Consider the following 17,708-nt stretch of genomic DNA (forward strand, 5'->3'; position numbering starts at 1 on the left):
TCTATATACATTTATTGAACACATTTCTGTCTGTGTGTAGGCCTACTGCTGTGTACCATTGTCCCTGAGAGATCAATAAATACAATTAGAAATGTATAGAGAGTCGTATTCCTTGTGAATACATTACATGCATGTTGCATTCTAAATTTGACACTTTCTACAAAATTTGGGACCCTTATTTGAATCATATTGGAACCACACTGTCTGCCACGATACTTGGAGGTTTTCCGTACCAACCTTAGATATACCAGCATTCTTCCCTAGTGGGTGCTCTGCTTTGGGGCGGGGGCTTGTCTGCCCTTTGGGTATGGGGGGGTGGTCGCCCGGGCAGGGGTCTCGATGCGTTGCGTCGGGGCCGCTTCTTGGGGCGGTGGCCCTGCCGCCTGGAGGGGTGGCGGTTGCCGCCTTTGAGTGGAGCATGCATGGGTCTGCTCTTGTAATGATTTGGTGCCTATGATAACTGTTGTCTGCCTTTTTAATATATGTATATTAATGTACTGTATGGATGTATTCCCTGATTGGGAGTCTATGAAAATTCGAAAGTCACTTGTCATTATGGTTCATTGTCCTTGTCATGTCTGTGTATATTCAATCTTTTTATTTATAATAGTGTTGTGCCTGAGCTGTTTTTCTTTTATTTTCTTTTGTTTGTTATTATGTTCTTGTTGTGTATTGTCTGTTTGTCTTTAAATACCAATAAATATACTTTATAAAAAATAAAAAAAAGTATAGAAAGTCAAATCAAAGCTTAATTCATGGTATAAGACAATAAATTCTGAATTCCCTGATTATCAGTAATCGAAGAAAAAAAGTTTAAAGGCATACCTTACACTGCACTACTAAGGGCCTATAATTAAGCCCAATTATTGGGCCTAATTATTGATATATGCCATTTAAATTATCCATGAAATTAACGCAATAGTTGAAATTATATATTCTTTATCAGCCCTTTCACTTTAAATAATAACTATACTTTCACTATAATCTAATCAATTTAGAATTTAGGCATTTAGCAGACGCTCTTGATCCAGAGCGACTTACATTAAACAAAAGCATGGCATACATCACATATATAAAAAGTAACATCTTATTTCTTTCCTGTTCCTTCACACCCACAATTCTGTCAGCATTTCTATCACGTTACCTCTGTTTATAGAAAGAAAGAAAGAGAAGGTAAAATCATGTGAGCAAAGAAGATGCTTGAACAGAGTTGCAGTAGGGAAATGGTTAGAATTGCTCATTTGAATGTGTGGACCTGATCTACCTTGTTTGTCTTTCTCTGATGTTAGGGCTCAGATACGGAGGGCCTCATAGTGACAAAGGTGAAGTCATATGTGTTTGGAAGACCCTGGTGCGATGTGTTGTTGAAGCGTTGCCACGAGAATGGACGCAATCCGCCTTGTGTGGTTGGTCCATTTATGGCCTCAGCAACAAACTGACGAGCCATTTGGTAGTCTGTTACCTGTAATTGTGTGTGTGTGTGTGTGTGTGTGTGTGTGTGTGTGTGTGTGTGTGTGTGTGTGTGTGTGTGTGTGTGTGTGTGCGCGCGCAGGAGGGGGAGAGGGAGAGGGAGAGAGAGAGAGAGAGTCATTCAGTCGGGGTCAGATAACAGATTTATATACTGCTGACTGACAAGCAGATACTTGGGATCCAGTTATGGGCTGGTATACTTCTGTAATTCAAGACCTGGCTTTCATCCATAATAACTGCACCTATGACCCCTGGGGATCTAAAGAAATACAAGAGCTCTTGAAATATTAATGAAATGAGCGTCTTGCCTGTCACAGACATGCGCAGAGCAAGTTCAGTCAGGAAACTCAGTGCAGTTGCCAGCGGCTGTTCAATTGGGCTGTTCATAAATTCTGATTCTGATTCTGAATTTATGAACACCCTGAATTCCCCCGAATTCCCTGATCAGCATCACATTCTCATTCACATGATTCACTTGATCCAACCACACACTCATTCCATCTTCATACCAGCTATTTGATCTGAGTACCTAAAAAGCAGATCCAATGAATCGCCAAACCATAATAAATATATTGCTCATTTTATTTTAAATATATATATTCCATCCATTCATGAGTTGTCCTGACTGAAATACAATAGTTGGCTTCAGGGCACAATAAAAAATGACTAAGGAATGACCATTGAAGTTAATTGTAGTTTAGATTTATAGATGAACTACTGTAGTTGGTAAATCAGCAGATGAAATGAGGTACTCAGAAGTAGCTTCTGTGTATGGTCTGTACACAGTGTACACTGTAAGTATCTTATTAAACTTCATCAACATCAACTGTCTGTTGATGTTGAACTATGAACTAAATAGAGTATGCGAAAAGTACGAGTGAGAATACAATACATAGTGACCTCTGACCTTTGTGTCATAGCAACCTCCGGGGCGTGGTCTCCTCTGTCTCAGGTCGTTACGGCAACAGATGGTTTTGCACGGATGGCCTTTAGCATATGGTTCTCTCCTGTAGTCTGAAATGAAGCCGGTCTAAGATTTAGTTACTTTTTTTCGATAAACCTCCTTTGAAATGGCAACCATTTATCTAATCTATGCTGTTATAAATTAGTGGTTACCAAACGTTTTAGCTCAAGGCCCAAAAGAAACTCAAACTATTTTCACAATAGTGAAGATATCCGATCTACAAGCTACGCGACGCGTTATGAGGTTAGATCTGCTATTTCGCAATTCTTTTAGTTTATAATTTAGTTTATTTTTATTTTTATATATATATATATGTTTATTGGTAGTAGGTTATCAACAATGTAGTACAGTTTGAACATACAATTATTAATTTTTTTCTCCCTCACCCCATCACTCCCCCCACAGCTATCGTCATCATTAAACAATATAAAAAATAACATTAATAATTGAGTACAGACATACAAAAACAACCATGTATATTTGACACATAATATGGACAGTAGGAAACAAAAATAATAATTTAAGCACAGATAACAAAAACAATATAAATAACAAAAAATAAAACAAAATAAAATAAAATAAAACAAAATAAATACAGTTTATAATTTAGTTTTAACCCATTTAGGGAACCTCTATGCATAACTATACCTTTCAATCTGGGAACCCCTTTTGGGGTTGTTGTTGCTATGTACACTACATAGCAACAGAAAACTTTGGTCTAAATGGGTTAAAGAATTTGACATATATAGGCCTAATGACTTGCCCAATATGGGGATTGATCATTAATTGATTATTTTATTAAATTATCAATAACTAGGGCCTTACCCGTTCTAATATATGAACAGGAAATTATGTAGTGTGGGTAATGCAATATAATAGATCACATTGATTGGGAGGGAATTGTTAAGTATGTTCACGGGGGCCCAGGCCGTAGCGTAACGGTCTGGGCACCGGACTGGTGATCCAGTCGCGGTGTGCCGCGGGCTCGACTCCCGGACCCGACACGGCCCCTACCGCATGTCATCCCCCCATCTCTCTCCCGTTTCCTGTCAGCCTACTTTCTATCCCTTAAAAAAAATCAATAAAAGGCGTAAGCCGCAAAAAAAATATCTTAAAAAAAACAAAGTATGTTCACGGGTGATGTTGGGAAATTGGGTTGAACTTGGGCACAAAATTAATGTTATTATATAAGATAGATACCGGTAGTCATAGATAGATAGATAGATAGATAGATAGATAGATAGATAACGTTCCCCGTGTGTCTCTGCTGCGAGACGCGGTCTTCCAAAAGCAGAGGTGTCGGTGCGGTGTAAAGCCTGGTGACCGTGTTGTTGTGTGGCTCTGCTGTGAAGCGAGCAGCAGTCTTGCTCTGTGCTAAGGAAGGTGTTAGGCCTCATACACACGTATCAAACGGATGTTCTGATGTTTGGTCTAATCATGTGACTCCCATTGGAATTGCATCACAGACAGAGCACAGAACATTCGTTTGATAGGTGTGTATGAGGCCTCAGACAGGCGACACTTTTCTTAAATTTAGAATAGATTAGAATAGATAGAATAGATGTATTAAGTTTGATTAACAGTTGCAGTCCAGCCAAGCTCCAAGTGTGCAGCAAACCTACTGTTGTATCTCATGATGTGTTTGAGAGAGGCCATGTCCGTCACCCTGGCCTGGTCCCTGCGAAGGATCTTGGCTCGGGGGCAGAGGTCATAGGAGAAGTCCTCGCCGTGTCTCTTCCACATCACACTGTAGCCACTCAAGTTGTATATGTCTGTGTGAAACGGCACGTTGTAGGATGGCCAGTAGCCTGTCAGAATGGGACACAATGATCGTCCATTAATGGTCCCACACTGAAAGTGTACGAATGTATCCAAATGGACCAGTTACATTTCAACATTTGTACAACTCAGAGTAACACTAGGCATTTTGCTGTGCCGTCCCAGCTTATCACCTACTCTTGAGAATTGGGCCAAAATCTATGCATTTATATCTATTTATATCTTTTTTATTTAGCAGAGAAAAGATATTTTCATAGTGTTGACTATACTATGGTATTATTAAACCATTTAATGAGCCAACCTCCCACTGTTTCTTTTATTGATTACATGATTTAGATTTAGATGATCCAGTATGGCATATCTGACAGAGTTGACATCTTAATTGACATCTTAGACATCTTAGAGTTGACAAAATGTGTGTGTATGTGTGTGTGTGTGTGTGTGTGGGGGGGGGGGGGGGGGGGGGCGTGCACACACACTCCTCGGATTTCCAATTCCCCAAATATTGCGATAGTTAGGGGAAAAAACGATTGAAGTTGTGGAAAAACAAGAGTCTAAATACACTGCTAGTGTCTCAACAGCTGCTTAATCCAACTGGACCAAAGCATAAGCGGCATATGGTATACTGGACTGTAACAGCAGGGGTCCTGTGTAAAGACTGACATGAGAGACAGGAATAACCTTAAAACCTATTTGGTTGTTTATCTGTCTGAGTGCTGTGGTCTCATATCTCGATGAGCATCACCACAGATACCAGATAATATCCATGGCCCAGTCTTGTTGCCTGGCGACAAATGTCGATACAGTACGTGTCGTCTGTAAGTTATGAAAATGTCAAGCTTGCACACTCAAGAAGAATCTGAACACGATAGATTTGATCAAAGGTCAAATGATTTACCATTTCACATTTGAGGGAGCAAGTTAGCACCCTGCCACTGATGCTACATTTAACAACTGGAATGTTGAGACACAAATGGGTTAAAGTTTGAATTATTCTTTTTTGTTTATGTTGCAGATAATTATATTATTTTGATGTATATTGTTTGATGCTTGATTGATGATTGATTGTTGACTCCATTGTAGGGAGCAACTACCAGCTGTGGGTGTGTCGGGAACATGCCAACATTGGTTTAGTCTAGTGTGAAGGTTCTGTGTAGAGTAACCTGATTATCATTAATTATATTATTATGTGGATAATTTCTAGAGTAATATGTGACACTTTAAAATGTGTATTATGAATTGTGATGTCTCTGGACATTGAGAATTAACTGGTTAAATTGTGGAATCAATTCAGGGTTGGTTTGGTCCAGTGGGAGGGGCCTAGCCTTTATAAGAGGGGGACCTGCGCGTCATCCTTGCGTAGGGTCCATGAGGGGGACCTGCCACTGCCCACCATTAAGTTTAGGGCTGCACATGGAGCAGAGCAGACCAGGAGCCCACCTGGCCAATGTGGTGTAACCATACTTTTTGTTTGAGCACCCATTAACTGTGGACACTCTGAAAAAGGTGAATAAAAACAGTTTATGCATCAAAGGACTCTCTTGCTTTTAAGTATGTTTCTGCTACTTGAGTATTTGACTATTTTGAGTATATTTTTGAAGCTATATAAAGGTTTGTTTTTAGTTCAATGTATGTTTTAAAAACGCCATTGACAATGAAGGGAACATTTACGTCACATTGTCCCTCATTACATCACATTCTCTTTATTGTTAATGGCATGTAATGTTTGTGTTTGCACCGTTTGTGCCTTTTTGCACACACTACCTTCATTCACTATAGGACAGAGTGTGACAGTGTCCTTACCTCTGCGTAGGGTCTGTGTCTGATAGTGTCCTTACCTCTGCGTAGGGTCTGTGTCTGATCCGAGTGCAGAACCTTCCCAGGGATCTGTTCCACCACCGTCAGCGCTCCGTCCCTGATGCTCTGACCCAAAGACACCCTGCTGAGGTCCACCACCATGTACTGACTGTTATAGGTGCCTGGAATAATGTTAGAACTCACCATTAACATAATGCCGTTTCAGTCAGTCAACTTCATAGCCTGGCTCCAGCCCTGAATCGCTACCATTAAAAAAATATGAAGTGAAATGAAAATTCAGACTGTCAGGCTAACAACTTCATATGATTAACCACAAATATTTTATATTTGCTTTTTCGTAATGATTTTCTTTGTGGCTTTCGCCTTTATTTTATATATTTTGTGGAGGGACAGACAGTAGGCTGACAGGAAATGGGGAGAGAGATGGGGGGAAGACATGCAGTAAAGGCCGTGCAGTAAAGGCACACTGCCAGACTGGATTACCAGCCACGGTGCCTGGACCACTGAGCCATGGCCCAGGCTCTCACTCACTCCCTGCTTTAGTGAAACACAGAAGGCCAACACAAGTGAAACCGAGCCGTGGATGTTGGGGTGGAGTCGGGGCAAAAGCAAACAGCAGTGGCAAAGGTATAAACGGCAGCAAGTAGTTTGCATGAGCTTTGCATTTTAATAGACTGTCATAAACATTTGACACACTTACTCTAGCTGTCTGCCTGCCTTACTATAGCTCACTTTATTTGGTGGATACTTTAATATTTATATACGTATATATGGATATATATACGTATACGTAATGGCCCTTGTTGGAATGAGACCGTGGCTGTAGCACTTTGAGCTGCACACATAATCAAACCCCTAACACTGGCAGTGTTGGCACTATGTACCTATTGAGCTGGCAGGGGGTACAGTGTTAACATGTCCGGGGCAAGTAGCAGAACAAAGAGGTAGGAGTGCACACCAATAGTGGGGAGGTGACCATAGGGGACAAAACTTGAAAAAAGGAAGGAGAGGTCGCACAGCTCGTTGCCAACCACAATGTTCTGAGCTTGATCCGGGGCAACGGCAACTCAGCATATAACATGTGGCTTTGGTAACTAAGGCATCCATCATCCAAGTAATCCATCTCCGAGGGGTCTAGCCGCACATTGAAAAGGGGATAGACACCCTCGTTCTAGGCTGATAGTGACAACATGCCACTACTACAGTATATCAAAGATTTGAACTGGACTGGCTCAGCCTAAGCAGGCAATAGTTAAAAGTTCTTAAATCTCTTTGGGCCACAACAGAAAGCATACAATAAAACCTTGAAAGGAAAGAGCGAGTGGGAATCAAATACCAGGGATAGGACCGTTATATCACAAACAGTGAGGTGCATGCTTGTACTTTCATGAAACCTTGATGGAATGGTTTTTCAGTTCAAGGGTCCATGCGTATGAGGTACTTATGATAAGGCTGACATCACAGATGATGCCTTTGTATCTTCATTCTAGGTTGATGTGTGTGGCCAATGTGTGTTCTATAAGTGTTATGTTATGAACTTCCACCCATCCAGGACCATAACACTATATGACGCACAAGATTAGAACAGCTGGCTCATTTACATACTCAAGCGTTGCATAATACGAACCAGGGTATGACTGAGACTCTGATGTTCAAATTTCTTCTTTCTTTCTTTACATTTTGCAACTGTGAGTGTTACGGTTGCAATTGCATCTCTCTGTCAGCACTCAGGAGAGGACATAAAACAGTGCAGCATAGTGTGTTGAATAAACGGTCTTGTCAGCATTGCAGCACACCACAGGTTTCATAGCTAGAAGAACCAGTGTGTCAAGAGTAGACACTGATCCCATACCTGTTCCGTTATCTTTTGCTCTAGATGAGAATGCTTGAAATATAAATTGTATGTACACATTTCACAACTGGCTTAAAATCTTGTGTTGAGAGTAAAAATATTGTTTTGCCAACATAATATAACAGCACAGAGAGACCATGAAGACAGCACACACGCACGTGCATGCATGTATTATATTTTGTATTTCTGTTTCACTCTATGGTATGGTCTTAACCTGCTCGTATGGTCTTGACCTGCTCGTGTCATGAGATAACTTGAGATTTGGTACAACATAATTGCAATTGATTATTGAATATGGTACAACATTAGCCTGGAGACCAGACAACATCACAACTAGACCTGGGATTGATCGCCAACTGTCTGAGCTGGCGGAGAAAGGCGGGACGCCTCACCCGAGTTGTGCTTAGAGAAGATGTGTGCCCACTCCTCTCCGCTGCGTGCCAAGCTGTTGGCCAGGCGGACCCTCTGCCAGGCCAGAAGGCTGTCAGGACTGAGGTGCGTGTACAGGGAGGTGTTAAAGACGCTGTTGGTGGTCTGAGTCATCAGCAGACCACTCCCCAGCAGGTAGAAGTCATCCAGAGACGTCAGAAGGCCTGGGAGAGGGGTAGCGGTGGTGTTGAAGGAAAAGGGCCATGGGCATGTCGTGAAGAAGAGAGGGAGGGTGAACGAAGTGAGACATTTTTAGAGAGCAGGAAAAAAGGAAGACACAAACAGGAGGATGTGAAGAGAATAAGAGGAACATGTATTTTTATGGCACAATGTTCCAAAATGTTTTATAACTTTGAAATCAAATATATTATACCTAATGACAAGGTAATAACATGTAATGTTTCCTTGTTCATACATTAAGCCAGTCCATGGGAGATCAGGGTGTATGGTCATCCACCTCTACTGGCACACTATAATCTTTTTGTCCCTGTCATTTTAATATAGCTGCTGTAGTGATAACACTGTCCGACCACGTCTCTAAAAATAGCATCTTAAAACCCCTTGTGTTCTAATGAGAATGCAGCCCAGCGGTCCCTGTAAGATAATTTTTTCATGGCTAGGGAACACTTGAAAAGATTACTCAACCTCCAATGACTTGGTCATATAAAAAAAGGACAGCATGCAGACTGTTCCACTGAATTAAAGAGACACATACAATACATTGTCCAACAGGAATTGTGCTGCTTGTTGCACTTGGTTGTCTAAACACGAGCTGGAACGTACAGTACATTGTTTTGTCTAACTCCACCACAGACAACACTAATCACAGTGCCATCGCCTGCTCACATCATGTGGATTGTGGACATACTGTACCAGGATAACTGCTGAAGGACATCCTGCCAGTTGCTGTGTGTGTGTCTGACAGCCTCAAGTCCCAGTGCTTGTAGATACGCATACTGGCGGCATAGGTGTACCAGCTGGAGTGGGCGAATAGCAGGTTCTCAAAGCCAGGCAGCACCTGTGTGTGTGTGTGTGTGTGTGTGTGTGTGTGTAACATAAAAGTTAGTTGTCATGTAAAGTCTTGCATGCATGGCTTGTATTCCCATAATGGCAAAGGATACCCGACATTCAGTGGTCATTATTCCATAAGCACAGATAATTTGCTGAAAAGGTATTATGGTACAATAATTGTCTCCACCAGGCCGAAGGCATGGGGGGAGAGTATGTTTTGCACTCCGTCCGTCCGTGTGTCCGTCCGTCCGTGTGTGTGTCCGTGAGCAGCTAATCTCGGCCACCGTTAACCCGGTCGATGCCAAATTTTGCACACACACTCCCTGGATGCCAACGATGAACCTCTGCCCCAAACTTTCCAGAACGGCCTGTTATAGCGCCACCAGGAGGCCGCTTTGTGCAAAACAAGTTTTTGCACAGTACACCTACAGATTTTGTCCAAACATCACGCAAATCGGTACACAGTCTCTCTAGAGCCATTCAACGAAACCGGTCTTTCAGATTTCTCAGACTCCATCCTGATTGGTTAAGATTGGCTTCCAAAGTTCACAGGAGTGCTCAGTTTCAAACAAAATGCTGCAAATCATGAACACATCGCGTGATTTCCGTGAAATTGTGCACCCACATTCCCACTAGGCCGAGGACGAAATGCCACATGAACAATTTCAACTCAGCCTCAAGGTGGCGCTATAACTGGCCGAAAAGTGTTTTTACCTCTAACTGCACGGATCTGTGGATAATTTACTTTTGTTGCCCTTTTATCCAACCACCAGATGAAGGCAAGCTGCAATGTCCTACATTCCTATCCTGGTGGAGACCTGTGCCCAGAAGGGCACTTTTTCTAGTTGCTCTTGTTTTAATGGCAACTCTTATTTTTGTTTGCATGTCAATAAATAGATACATCATTTTGAAATGAGCATTCCCTCTTCACAGTCCTCAATGCCTACTGCCTAGTGCACTTTGAATAAAAGTGATTTTATCCCGATTCCACCGATTCCACTAAGCTGGGCTCGTTTGTATTGCAATACCCTTAGTGTTCAATGTACAGCACTTTGTAACCTTGTTAAGAAAGGCGCTTTATAAATAAAATGTACTTCATTACTTACTTACTTAGCCCTGAATAACAAAAGCAATTAAAGTCTACACAGAGAGCTCACTCTTGAGCCAAATTGCACTTTGAATAAAAGTGATTTTATCCCGATTCCACCGATTCCACTAATCTGGGCTCGTTTGTATTGCAATACCCTTAGTGTTCAATGTACAGCACTTTGTAACCTTGTTAAGAAAGGCGCTTTATAAATAAAATGTACTTCATTACTTACTTACTTAGCCCTGAATAACAAAAGCAATTAAAGTCTACACAGAGAGCTCACTCTTGAGCCAAATTAGCTTGTGAGTGTAACCTTTATAAGCGCAGTGCAGTGGCCCATGCCAGACATCCTGAAAGAGGCTGTTCCCGTGGAAGAGTTGGAGCGTGGTGTCAGGGCTGGGATGAGGTCCAACAGGTCCCCGATCCCATTCAGAAACTGGACTGCAAACACTGACAGAGGCTAAGGAGGAGAGGGTAAGATATGAATTAAAGTAAACTGTGACGGCTGTCTTTTTCCTTCAAATGAATAGACAAACAATGCACGCGCATGCAGGCGCACACACACACACACACACACACACACACACACACACACACACACACACACACACACACACACACACACACACACACACACACACACACACACACACACACACACACACACACACACACACACACACACACACACACACCTCTTTGTATTTCCCCTTGGCCCAGTGTGCAGCCCCAGCCTGAAGCCCATCCAGTTGAGCCAGGATCAGTCCCAGATGACGCCACAAGGGGTCACTGTTTCTCTTCAGTTTTACTTGCTCTCTGGCCCAGTAGTCCTGTTTGCTGTGGTTGACACAGGCACAGGGGCTAAGCCTAACTGGCATTCACAATTGCACATGTCACATTTGATTTTGTATATCTAATATAGACTAGAACAGACAGTGATAAACAGAGAGGGAGAAGGTGAGTGCATGACATTACCTCATGAATCTTTTCAGAGGATTCAGTATCTTCTCATCTTTTATCAGCTGAGGGTACATATTGAAGTAGTGACTGAACATCTGTCTAAACAGATATGATCAAAATAAGATGAGAATATGGTAAGAATGTATTGTTCCACAATAGGTATGTTTTACGTAATCTTAATAAAAAAGCATCAAATTGTGTTGAAAACAAAAGAAAATATGGAACTAATTTAATGAATAAAAGGAAATGTAACTGGTAGAGTATGTTAATCACCCGTCCAATTATCTACAGAGGTGGTCTCTCTCATAGACATAGAAAGGTAGACAGACGCCTCCTTTGGCTATGGCCTGGGGCGTCTGTTTCTCAAGGGCAAGCTTCCGCGTTGGTGCCTAGGTTGGTGCCATAAGTAAAGTAACAAAAGGAAGGGGCGTGAGTCACGTGACTGGCCGCCGGGGATGCGCCATGATGCTCATGTCCGGCGCACTTCCGCCAATCCGCCCTCACGTGGATACAGGTCGCTCCAATGAATTGCAGAGACAAATGAGGCATTTAGGATTAACTTTCTATCTATGGTCTCTCTCTCCCCTGCACTCTTCTTTTTTCCCTGGTGTGAGGGAGGACAACTAGGCCTAATGGTTGACAAATACCTCCCTCTCCGCCTGACTTCCCTCCTGTGAGCACATAGATGCCCGACAAAGCGAGATGCACCACTTTGGATTCAAACCCACCCATCTGTTTGTGGTGCGGTTTGACAAGTAGTAAGTGCTTGAAAGTTGGTCTCTCACAGCAGGAGAATTGTGTTCAAATCCCAGATAGGATAGCTTTTTCATACTTTTCTTTTTAAGTGTCATAGACCTAAGTTTCTATATGAAGGTAAATCTGTGAATCCCCATATGGAGTAGGCCCTTCCTGATGTTATCAATATGACGTCATAGCACTGACATCACAGACTGGTCTGGACTCACTCTGCAGTGAGGTATCCCTCCAGGTAGCCAGCCAGGAGGTAGGTGGTTTCATCGTCCTGTGGACTCTCCCCAAAGCCTGCTCGCACATCCAGGACCCCCCATCCAGATAGAAGCAGGGTATCATTGAAGAATCCATAAGCCCCTCCCCCTCTCTCCATCACCCCCTCTTTCAGAATGACAATCTTCTGGGCAGAATCCCAGGACACTGTGGCCTCTTGGTAATCTAGACATAAGAGGCGGATCAAGGGGCTTGGATTGGATGACACACATTATGTAAGAAAACATCATGACCAGTTTAGAATCAGATATTCTTTGGCACACAGACAAGTAAATATTAAGCATTAAACATCTATTAATCCAACCAACACATCAAAAGTAGGCTACATATACTGAAATGGAACATTGCAAAACAGATTCAGAGTCAGACAGCATACTAGATAGCAGAAACTTGTGGGGGATAGCAAGCTATCAATTTATATCCTTACATAACTAGTGATATGGTGATCAGAATAAAATTGGTTATTATTAAGCCCCATATAACGAGGAAGATTTTAATTAACAATTAACATTGGCTTCTTTCACAATTAGAATGTATAATTTACCAATGGACCATTCTGTGGTCCTATACAAACTAAACAAAAAAAATCTATATTGAATAAAGATAGGGATTGTTTGATACTATATTTTAATTTTCCTATGCTTTTGTGCTTGATGATCCATGACCTGATTCTGGCACATGCTTTAAACATACATTTCCATCCAAATTAAACAACTTTTTCGAAATGCATGCATATTTATAGAGATTAAGCGACTAGTAGGAAGGAATAGACTGATAGGATATGTTACTCACGGTAAATTTGCGCTGATGAAACCAAAGCGCTCAAAATTATGCAAAGTGTGTTGTGCTGCTCCATGGTATAATTTAAATAATGTAAAATAGACATATGACATGCATGCGTTTCCGATGTTGTAACTGGAAGCTCTTCAGACGTCCCACGAACGAGACAAAAATAATTAGCTTTTAGCTACTTTTCGGTAGTCGACTAGTCCGTGCCATTGTTGGCATGCTTGCGTTCTTTACGATAAACACATATAGCTATCAGAATTTACGCCATGTAATTAATTGGAAGCAAAAACATTCCACCCCAGATGGGACTCGAACCCACAATCCCTGGCTTAGGAGGCCAGTGCCTTATCCATTAGGCCACTGGGGCTTGATGTTGTAAGGGAGGAGCCTATCCTTTTTATCAATGAAAATGTTAAGTTGTGGGGAAACGTATTTGACTTTTTCAGTGGTATTTTCTGTACGCATTACAACAGATTATTTGTATGAATATATACCTTGTTCAGAGGAAGTCTGAACATGTCAAAACATACGTGGAAATAAATAACTACGTATTGCCTTTTGCAAGCAATGAACCGCTAACAAGTGACGTCACGTTTCAAGGGCGATTCCATTGTTTCAGAAGGGGCACATGTATTTCCAGTTTGTAGCTTTTGCATGAGTTTTTAAACCCTAATTTAAAAAAACACAAATATTTATATTTCAAATACAACTAATACTTAAAGAGGTTTGTTTAATACGGTACGCACACGATGGCACTCCCACGCATGCGCAGTAACACGAATGGGTTACTATCATGGTTACCAAGAAAACCAAACAGAACCATTTACAACTCCTCTCCCATTGAAAACAAAACAGCCGCTACGGAGGTAAATATAAATTCACATTTCAGCGACATAGCAACTATAAATCGCTTTTGTTCCTAGCTAGAATATTAATGATTGGGGCCATTCGTTAACGTTAGGATTAGTTAATTGTACTGACCTAACAACAGCTACGGTAGTTAGATTAGACGATTCTAATAATATTACGCCTTTGTTTTATTCAGTCTCTAAGGAAATCAGTGACGATGATGCCGCTCTTCGGTAACACGTTCAGTACGAAGAAGACACCTCCTCGCAAGTCTGCCTCTCTGTCCAACCTTCACACTGTGAGTCAGACTGCACGTTGGTTTCTAGACTACAACATACATGATTAGACTACTAATTCATTTCTGGATTTCCAGTTTAATTCTTGCAGAATTCGGATAAACGTTGATTCTGGTTGTGTGAAATCAGAATCAATATGTTTTTCACGCAACAAGGCAACATACAGATTTGCTATTGGTATGTCATTGGCATAAGGCTTTTCCTTTTATGATGATGGCACAATATTTGAGGAGACAGGCCCCTTTTCCACCAAAAGAACTATATGGTTCCAGAAATGGTTCAGTTCTACATTACTGTGGAGCAGGAGGCCCCCGGTTCGATTCCAGGCCTGGCCAGCAATGTGGTCAATATTATCGGCGGAACTGTCCATTTCACAGTGGGAATTAAATCTACAGTGCCAGATACAGTTACAGCTTCCCCTTTCTTTCCTTTTTAATGATGATTTTTCGCTTGCTCTGAACTGGTTCAAAATTGAATAGGCTGGTTCAACCCTGGTGTAAAAGTGGCCAGAGGCTCAAATATTGACTTTGTAACATTGTTTTATGTTTGTTTTTTCAGCATGGAGTTGATGTTTTGTTTTGTTATCCTAATATATCTCTTATTGTTTGCTACAAGTTGGACCGCTCAACGAGGGAAATAGAATTGGGCCTTGAGTATGGACCCCCTGTAATGAATGTTGGGGGACAGAGTTTGAAGTTTGAAGAGGGACATTGGACATCAGGTAAATACATTGACACATCAATGGCCTGAATACAAATCAGTGCAATGGTTACTTCACCAAGCTGTTGAAGTCAACGTATCTCTCTTCTATTCTCCCATTTTCTGTGATGCTATTGCAATGCCTACACTAATGGCTCACCATCTACAATTTACAATTTAGGCATTTAGCAGACGCTCTTAATCCGGAGCGATTTACAATAAGCAAGAACAAAAAAGCATGGCAATACATCACATACATAAAAAGTAGTTATCATGAAACATGCGAAAGCTAAGAACGTAACAGTGTTCTATACAATGAAAACTATACAACTATGCATACTATACTATACTATACATATATACTATGAAGTGACTACATAAAATGCAATTCTAGTGCTGTCTACTTAACATGCTATAAGTCTGTATAAAATGCTATCTAAATCTACATAAAGTTCTTTCTGTATGATGATTAAACAGATTGAATTTGTACTACAGACAGAGTAATAGGTAAAGTACTTGTTTTTGGACTAATATTAGCATTCTGTCTGTTTCTTAACCTATGTTGTACTCAGAGTCTGGTGATAATGTGTCTGGTAAGGATGTACAGAGGCTGAAAAAAAGGAATCTACAGCTGGAAGAGGAGAACAATCTTCTGAAACTCAAAATCGAAATGTTATTGGACATGGTGAGCATTTAACCACTTTTAAGATAAGTTGGTGTGATCTTTTTTATTTTTTGCATAGACACTTTTTGCAAAGGCCCAATCAATTATCTAGTAGTCCAAACTCTGTTAATGAGTTGGGATATATTATTCTCATAATTTTCATAGATCTGCATTATGACTGCAGTGCACTCGTATAAGTTATTTGTATTTCATCATTCGAAATGGCATTGTGTTCTAATCAAGATCTGCCAGGATTTACAACATTAATAACAAGAGATAGGCCATCAAAAAGTGATTACTAAAAGTTCATAGTTTCAACCTCTGCAAACAGCTGTCATTAAATTGCCATGCATTCCGCCAAGGTGTCCTTCAGAAAGACCAACAGAAACAAATCCCTCTGAATAAGAGCATCAGCTAGGCCTAAATAGTAAATACATAACATAACTTAACATGACTTAACATAAGATGTCTCTTGTGTCTTGTAGTCACCATCCCTTGTCTTTCTCTTTTCTCTCTACATTGTTAATGTAACTCTTTTCTCTTTTTCACAGCTTTCAGAGACTACGGCAGAGTGCCATCTGATGGAAAGGGAGCTGGAGGAGATGAAGAATCACAGAAAAAAATGACAATTGTGATCTTGCTGCCTCCAATGTTTTGCTGTATGTCACGACTCACAAGGCCTTAATGCGACGAGAGAATACAGGCCATTCCATATTCTTTTCTCTCATCAACAAGACACATGTAAGGAAGGACTACTCATATAGGTGCTGTGCTGCCTGTGATAGTGTTAAGCAGCGTGAGTAAATACAGTCATGCCTCTGTCAAATTGATAAGGGATGCTATTGCTAACAGATGCGTTACAGGGACCAGTTTTCTATGTACTGTATGGTTCTTAAATGATGCCTCCACAGATTTGAAATATCAAACAGATTTTGTATTTTTTTTTTAAGGGACATATGTAGACCTGTTATTGAATACCATTTACTTATGTACTGTATGTCTTGAAAGGAAATTGCATCAAAATGCAAGTTTGTAGAATGTTGCAGGAAGCAATTACAGGATTATCATTTTTGTTTTACTGTTGAAACCATATTATTTGTCAATAATCCATGGGGGATTTGTACTTCCTACTTTGCACCGAGGAGAACACTTGGGCTCATTACAGTTAAATCTCTTATAGTATAGGTGGGGTTATGTAAAGGCTATTGTATGTACTTTACAAAAGATTTGTTGAGGATTTTACTCACAATTAAGCATGTATACGTGCCATTCCGTTACACTCGCTATTTTGAAGTATTACTATTTTTGAGTTATTGACAAAAGTTATTACAAATTGAAATAATTTTGCCATTAAAATGACCCAGAATCAAGAATATTCTTTTTTTCTCACAGGTTTACAGGTGAAATTAGTTTTCGTGCAAGCTAAATCGTTGATTGGCTAACCAGATGCAACATATCTTGCTCAGTTTCTTTACCGAGTGTAACCAGAGGTGGGTAGAGTAGCCAAAAACTGTTACTTAAAAATAATGACTTGACTAGAATTACAGTAAAAATAGTCAACCAAATTACCTGAGTAAGAGTCAAAGTAACTAGTGGCCTAACCCGACCCATCGGCCTCAATGATTGGCTGAGCTTTGCGTCAGGTTTGTACCAATTCACTAATATGAGTGGCAGTGTGTGAGAAAATGTGAGACAATAACACACAAACGGGTGGGCATGTATTCCTGATTTGGATCATTCCCGACTAGTCCATTTAGACCTGGAAGTTTTTCAGAAAACTTAGGTCACGATTTAGATGGCATTTTTAGAATCGACCTCAGGTCAAATCATACTTTTACTCATTTGGCCCAAATACAAAGACGTAAAAGTTAAGTTTTTCTTTAAAAATTAAAGAAATAAAAACTATTGCATTAAATCTACTCTCACAAGTATGCCTACAATTTATTCAGATTAAATATAACTCATTTCTACCAACTAAAGGTTGTGTGAGGTATTGTGGTACGTGCAGACTGCAG

The 17,708-nt window shown here is 40.7% G+C and overlaps 2 protein-coding genes across 2 annotated transcripts; one reads left to right on the forward strand and one right to left on the reverse strand.

The window, feature by feature from the left end:
- Nucleotides 1-1,285: 1,285 nt before the first annotated feature.
- Nucleotides 1,286-12,511, reverse strand: plbd1b (phospholipase B domain containing 1b; the record flags this gene model as incomplete). Its single annotated transcript, XM_083787598.1, has 10 exons — nucleotides 12,339-12,511; nucleotides 11,389-11,472; nucleotides 11,109-11,250; nucleotides 10,727-10,873; nucleotides 9,186-9,330; nucleotides 8,276-8,476; nucleotides 6,052-6,192; nucleotides 4,057-4,242; nucleotides 2,378-2,484; nucleotides 1,286-1,462 (listed from the first exon to the last, which is right to left on the reverse strand). The coding sequence occupies exons 1-10, from the start codon at nucleotides 12,494-12,496 to the stop codon at nucleotides 1,286-1,288; spliced, it is 1,488 nt and encodes a 495-aa protein (XP_083643724.1). The 5' UTR covers nucleotides 12,497-12,511.
- A 1,383-nt stretch (nucleotides 12,512-13,894) lies between these two features.
- cby1 (chibby 1, beta catenin antagonist) lies at nucleotides 13,895-17,057 on the forward strand. Its single transcript, XM_083786658.1, has 5 exons — nucleotides 13,895-14,051; nucleotides 14,231-14,332; nucleotides 14,946-15,051; nucleotides 15,602-15,714; nucleotides 16,245-17,057. Exons 1-5 carry the CDS (start codon nucleotides 13,935-13,937, stop codon nucleotides 16,317-16,319), a joined length of 513 nt encoding a protein of 170 aa, XP_083642784.1. The 5' UTR covers nucleotides 13,895-13,934; the 3' UTR covers nucleotides 16,320-17,057.
- Nucleotides 17,058-17,708: the final 651 nt, after the last annotated feature.

The sequence above is a fragment of the Protomyctophum parallelum genome (genome assembly GCF_964188405.1).
Source record: "Protomyctophum parallelum genome assembly, chromosome: 17".
Taxonomy (NCBI): Eukaryota; Metazoa; Chordata; class Actinopteri; order Myctophiformes; family Myctophidae; genus Protomyctophum; species Protomyctophum parallelum.

What these genes read in the sequence shown, in the direction of transcription:
- cby1 (XM_083786658.1), top strand. Translation starts at nt 13,935, where the DNA reads ATGGCACTCCCACGCATGCGCAGTAACACGAATGGGTTACTATCATGG. An exon ending in ACAAAACAGCCGCTACGGAG is followed by an intron (nt 14,052 to 14,230) that starts GTAAATATAAAT and finishes TGTTTTATTCAG; the next exon opens with TCTCTAAGGAAATCAGTGAC. An exon ending in CTCTGTCCAACCTTCACACT is followed by an intron (nt 14,333 to 14,945) that starts GTGAGTCAGACT and finishes GTTTGCTACAAG; the next exon opens with TTGGACCGCTCAACGAGGGA.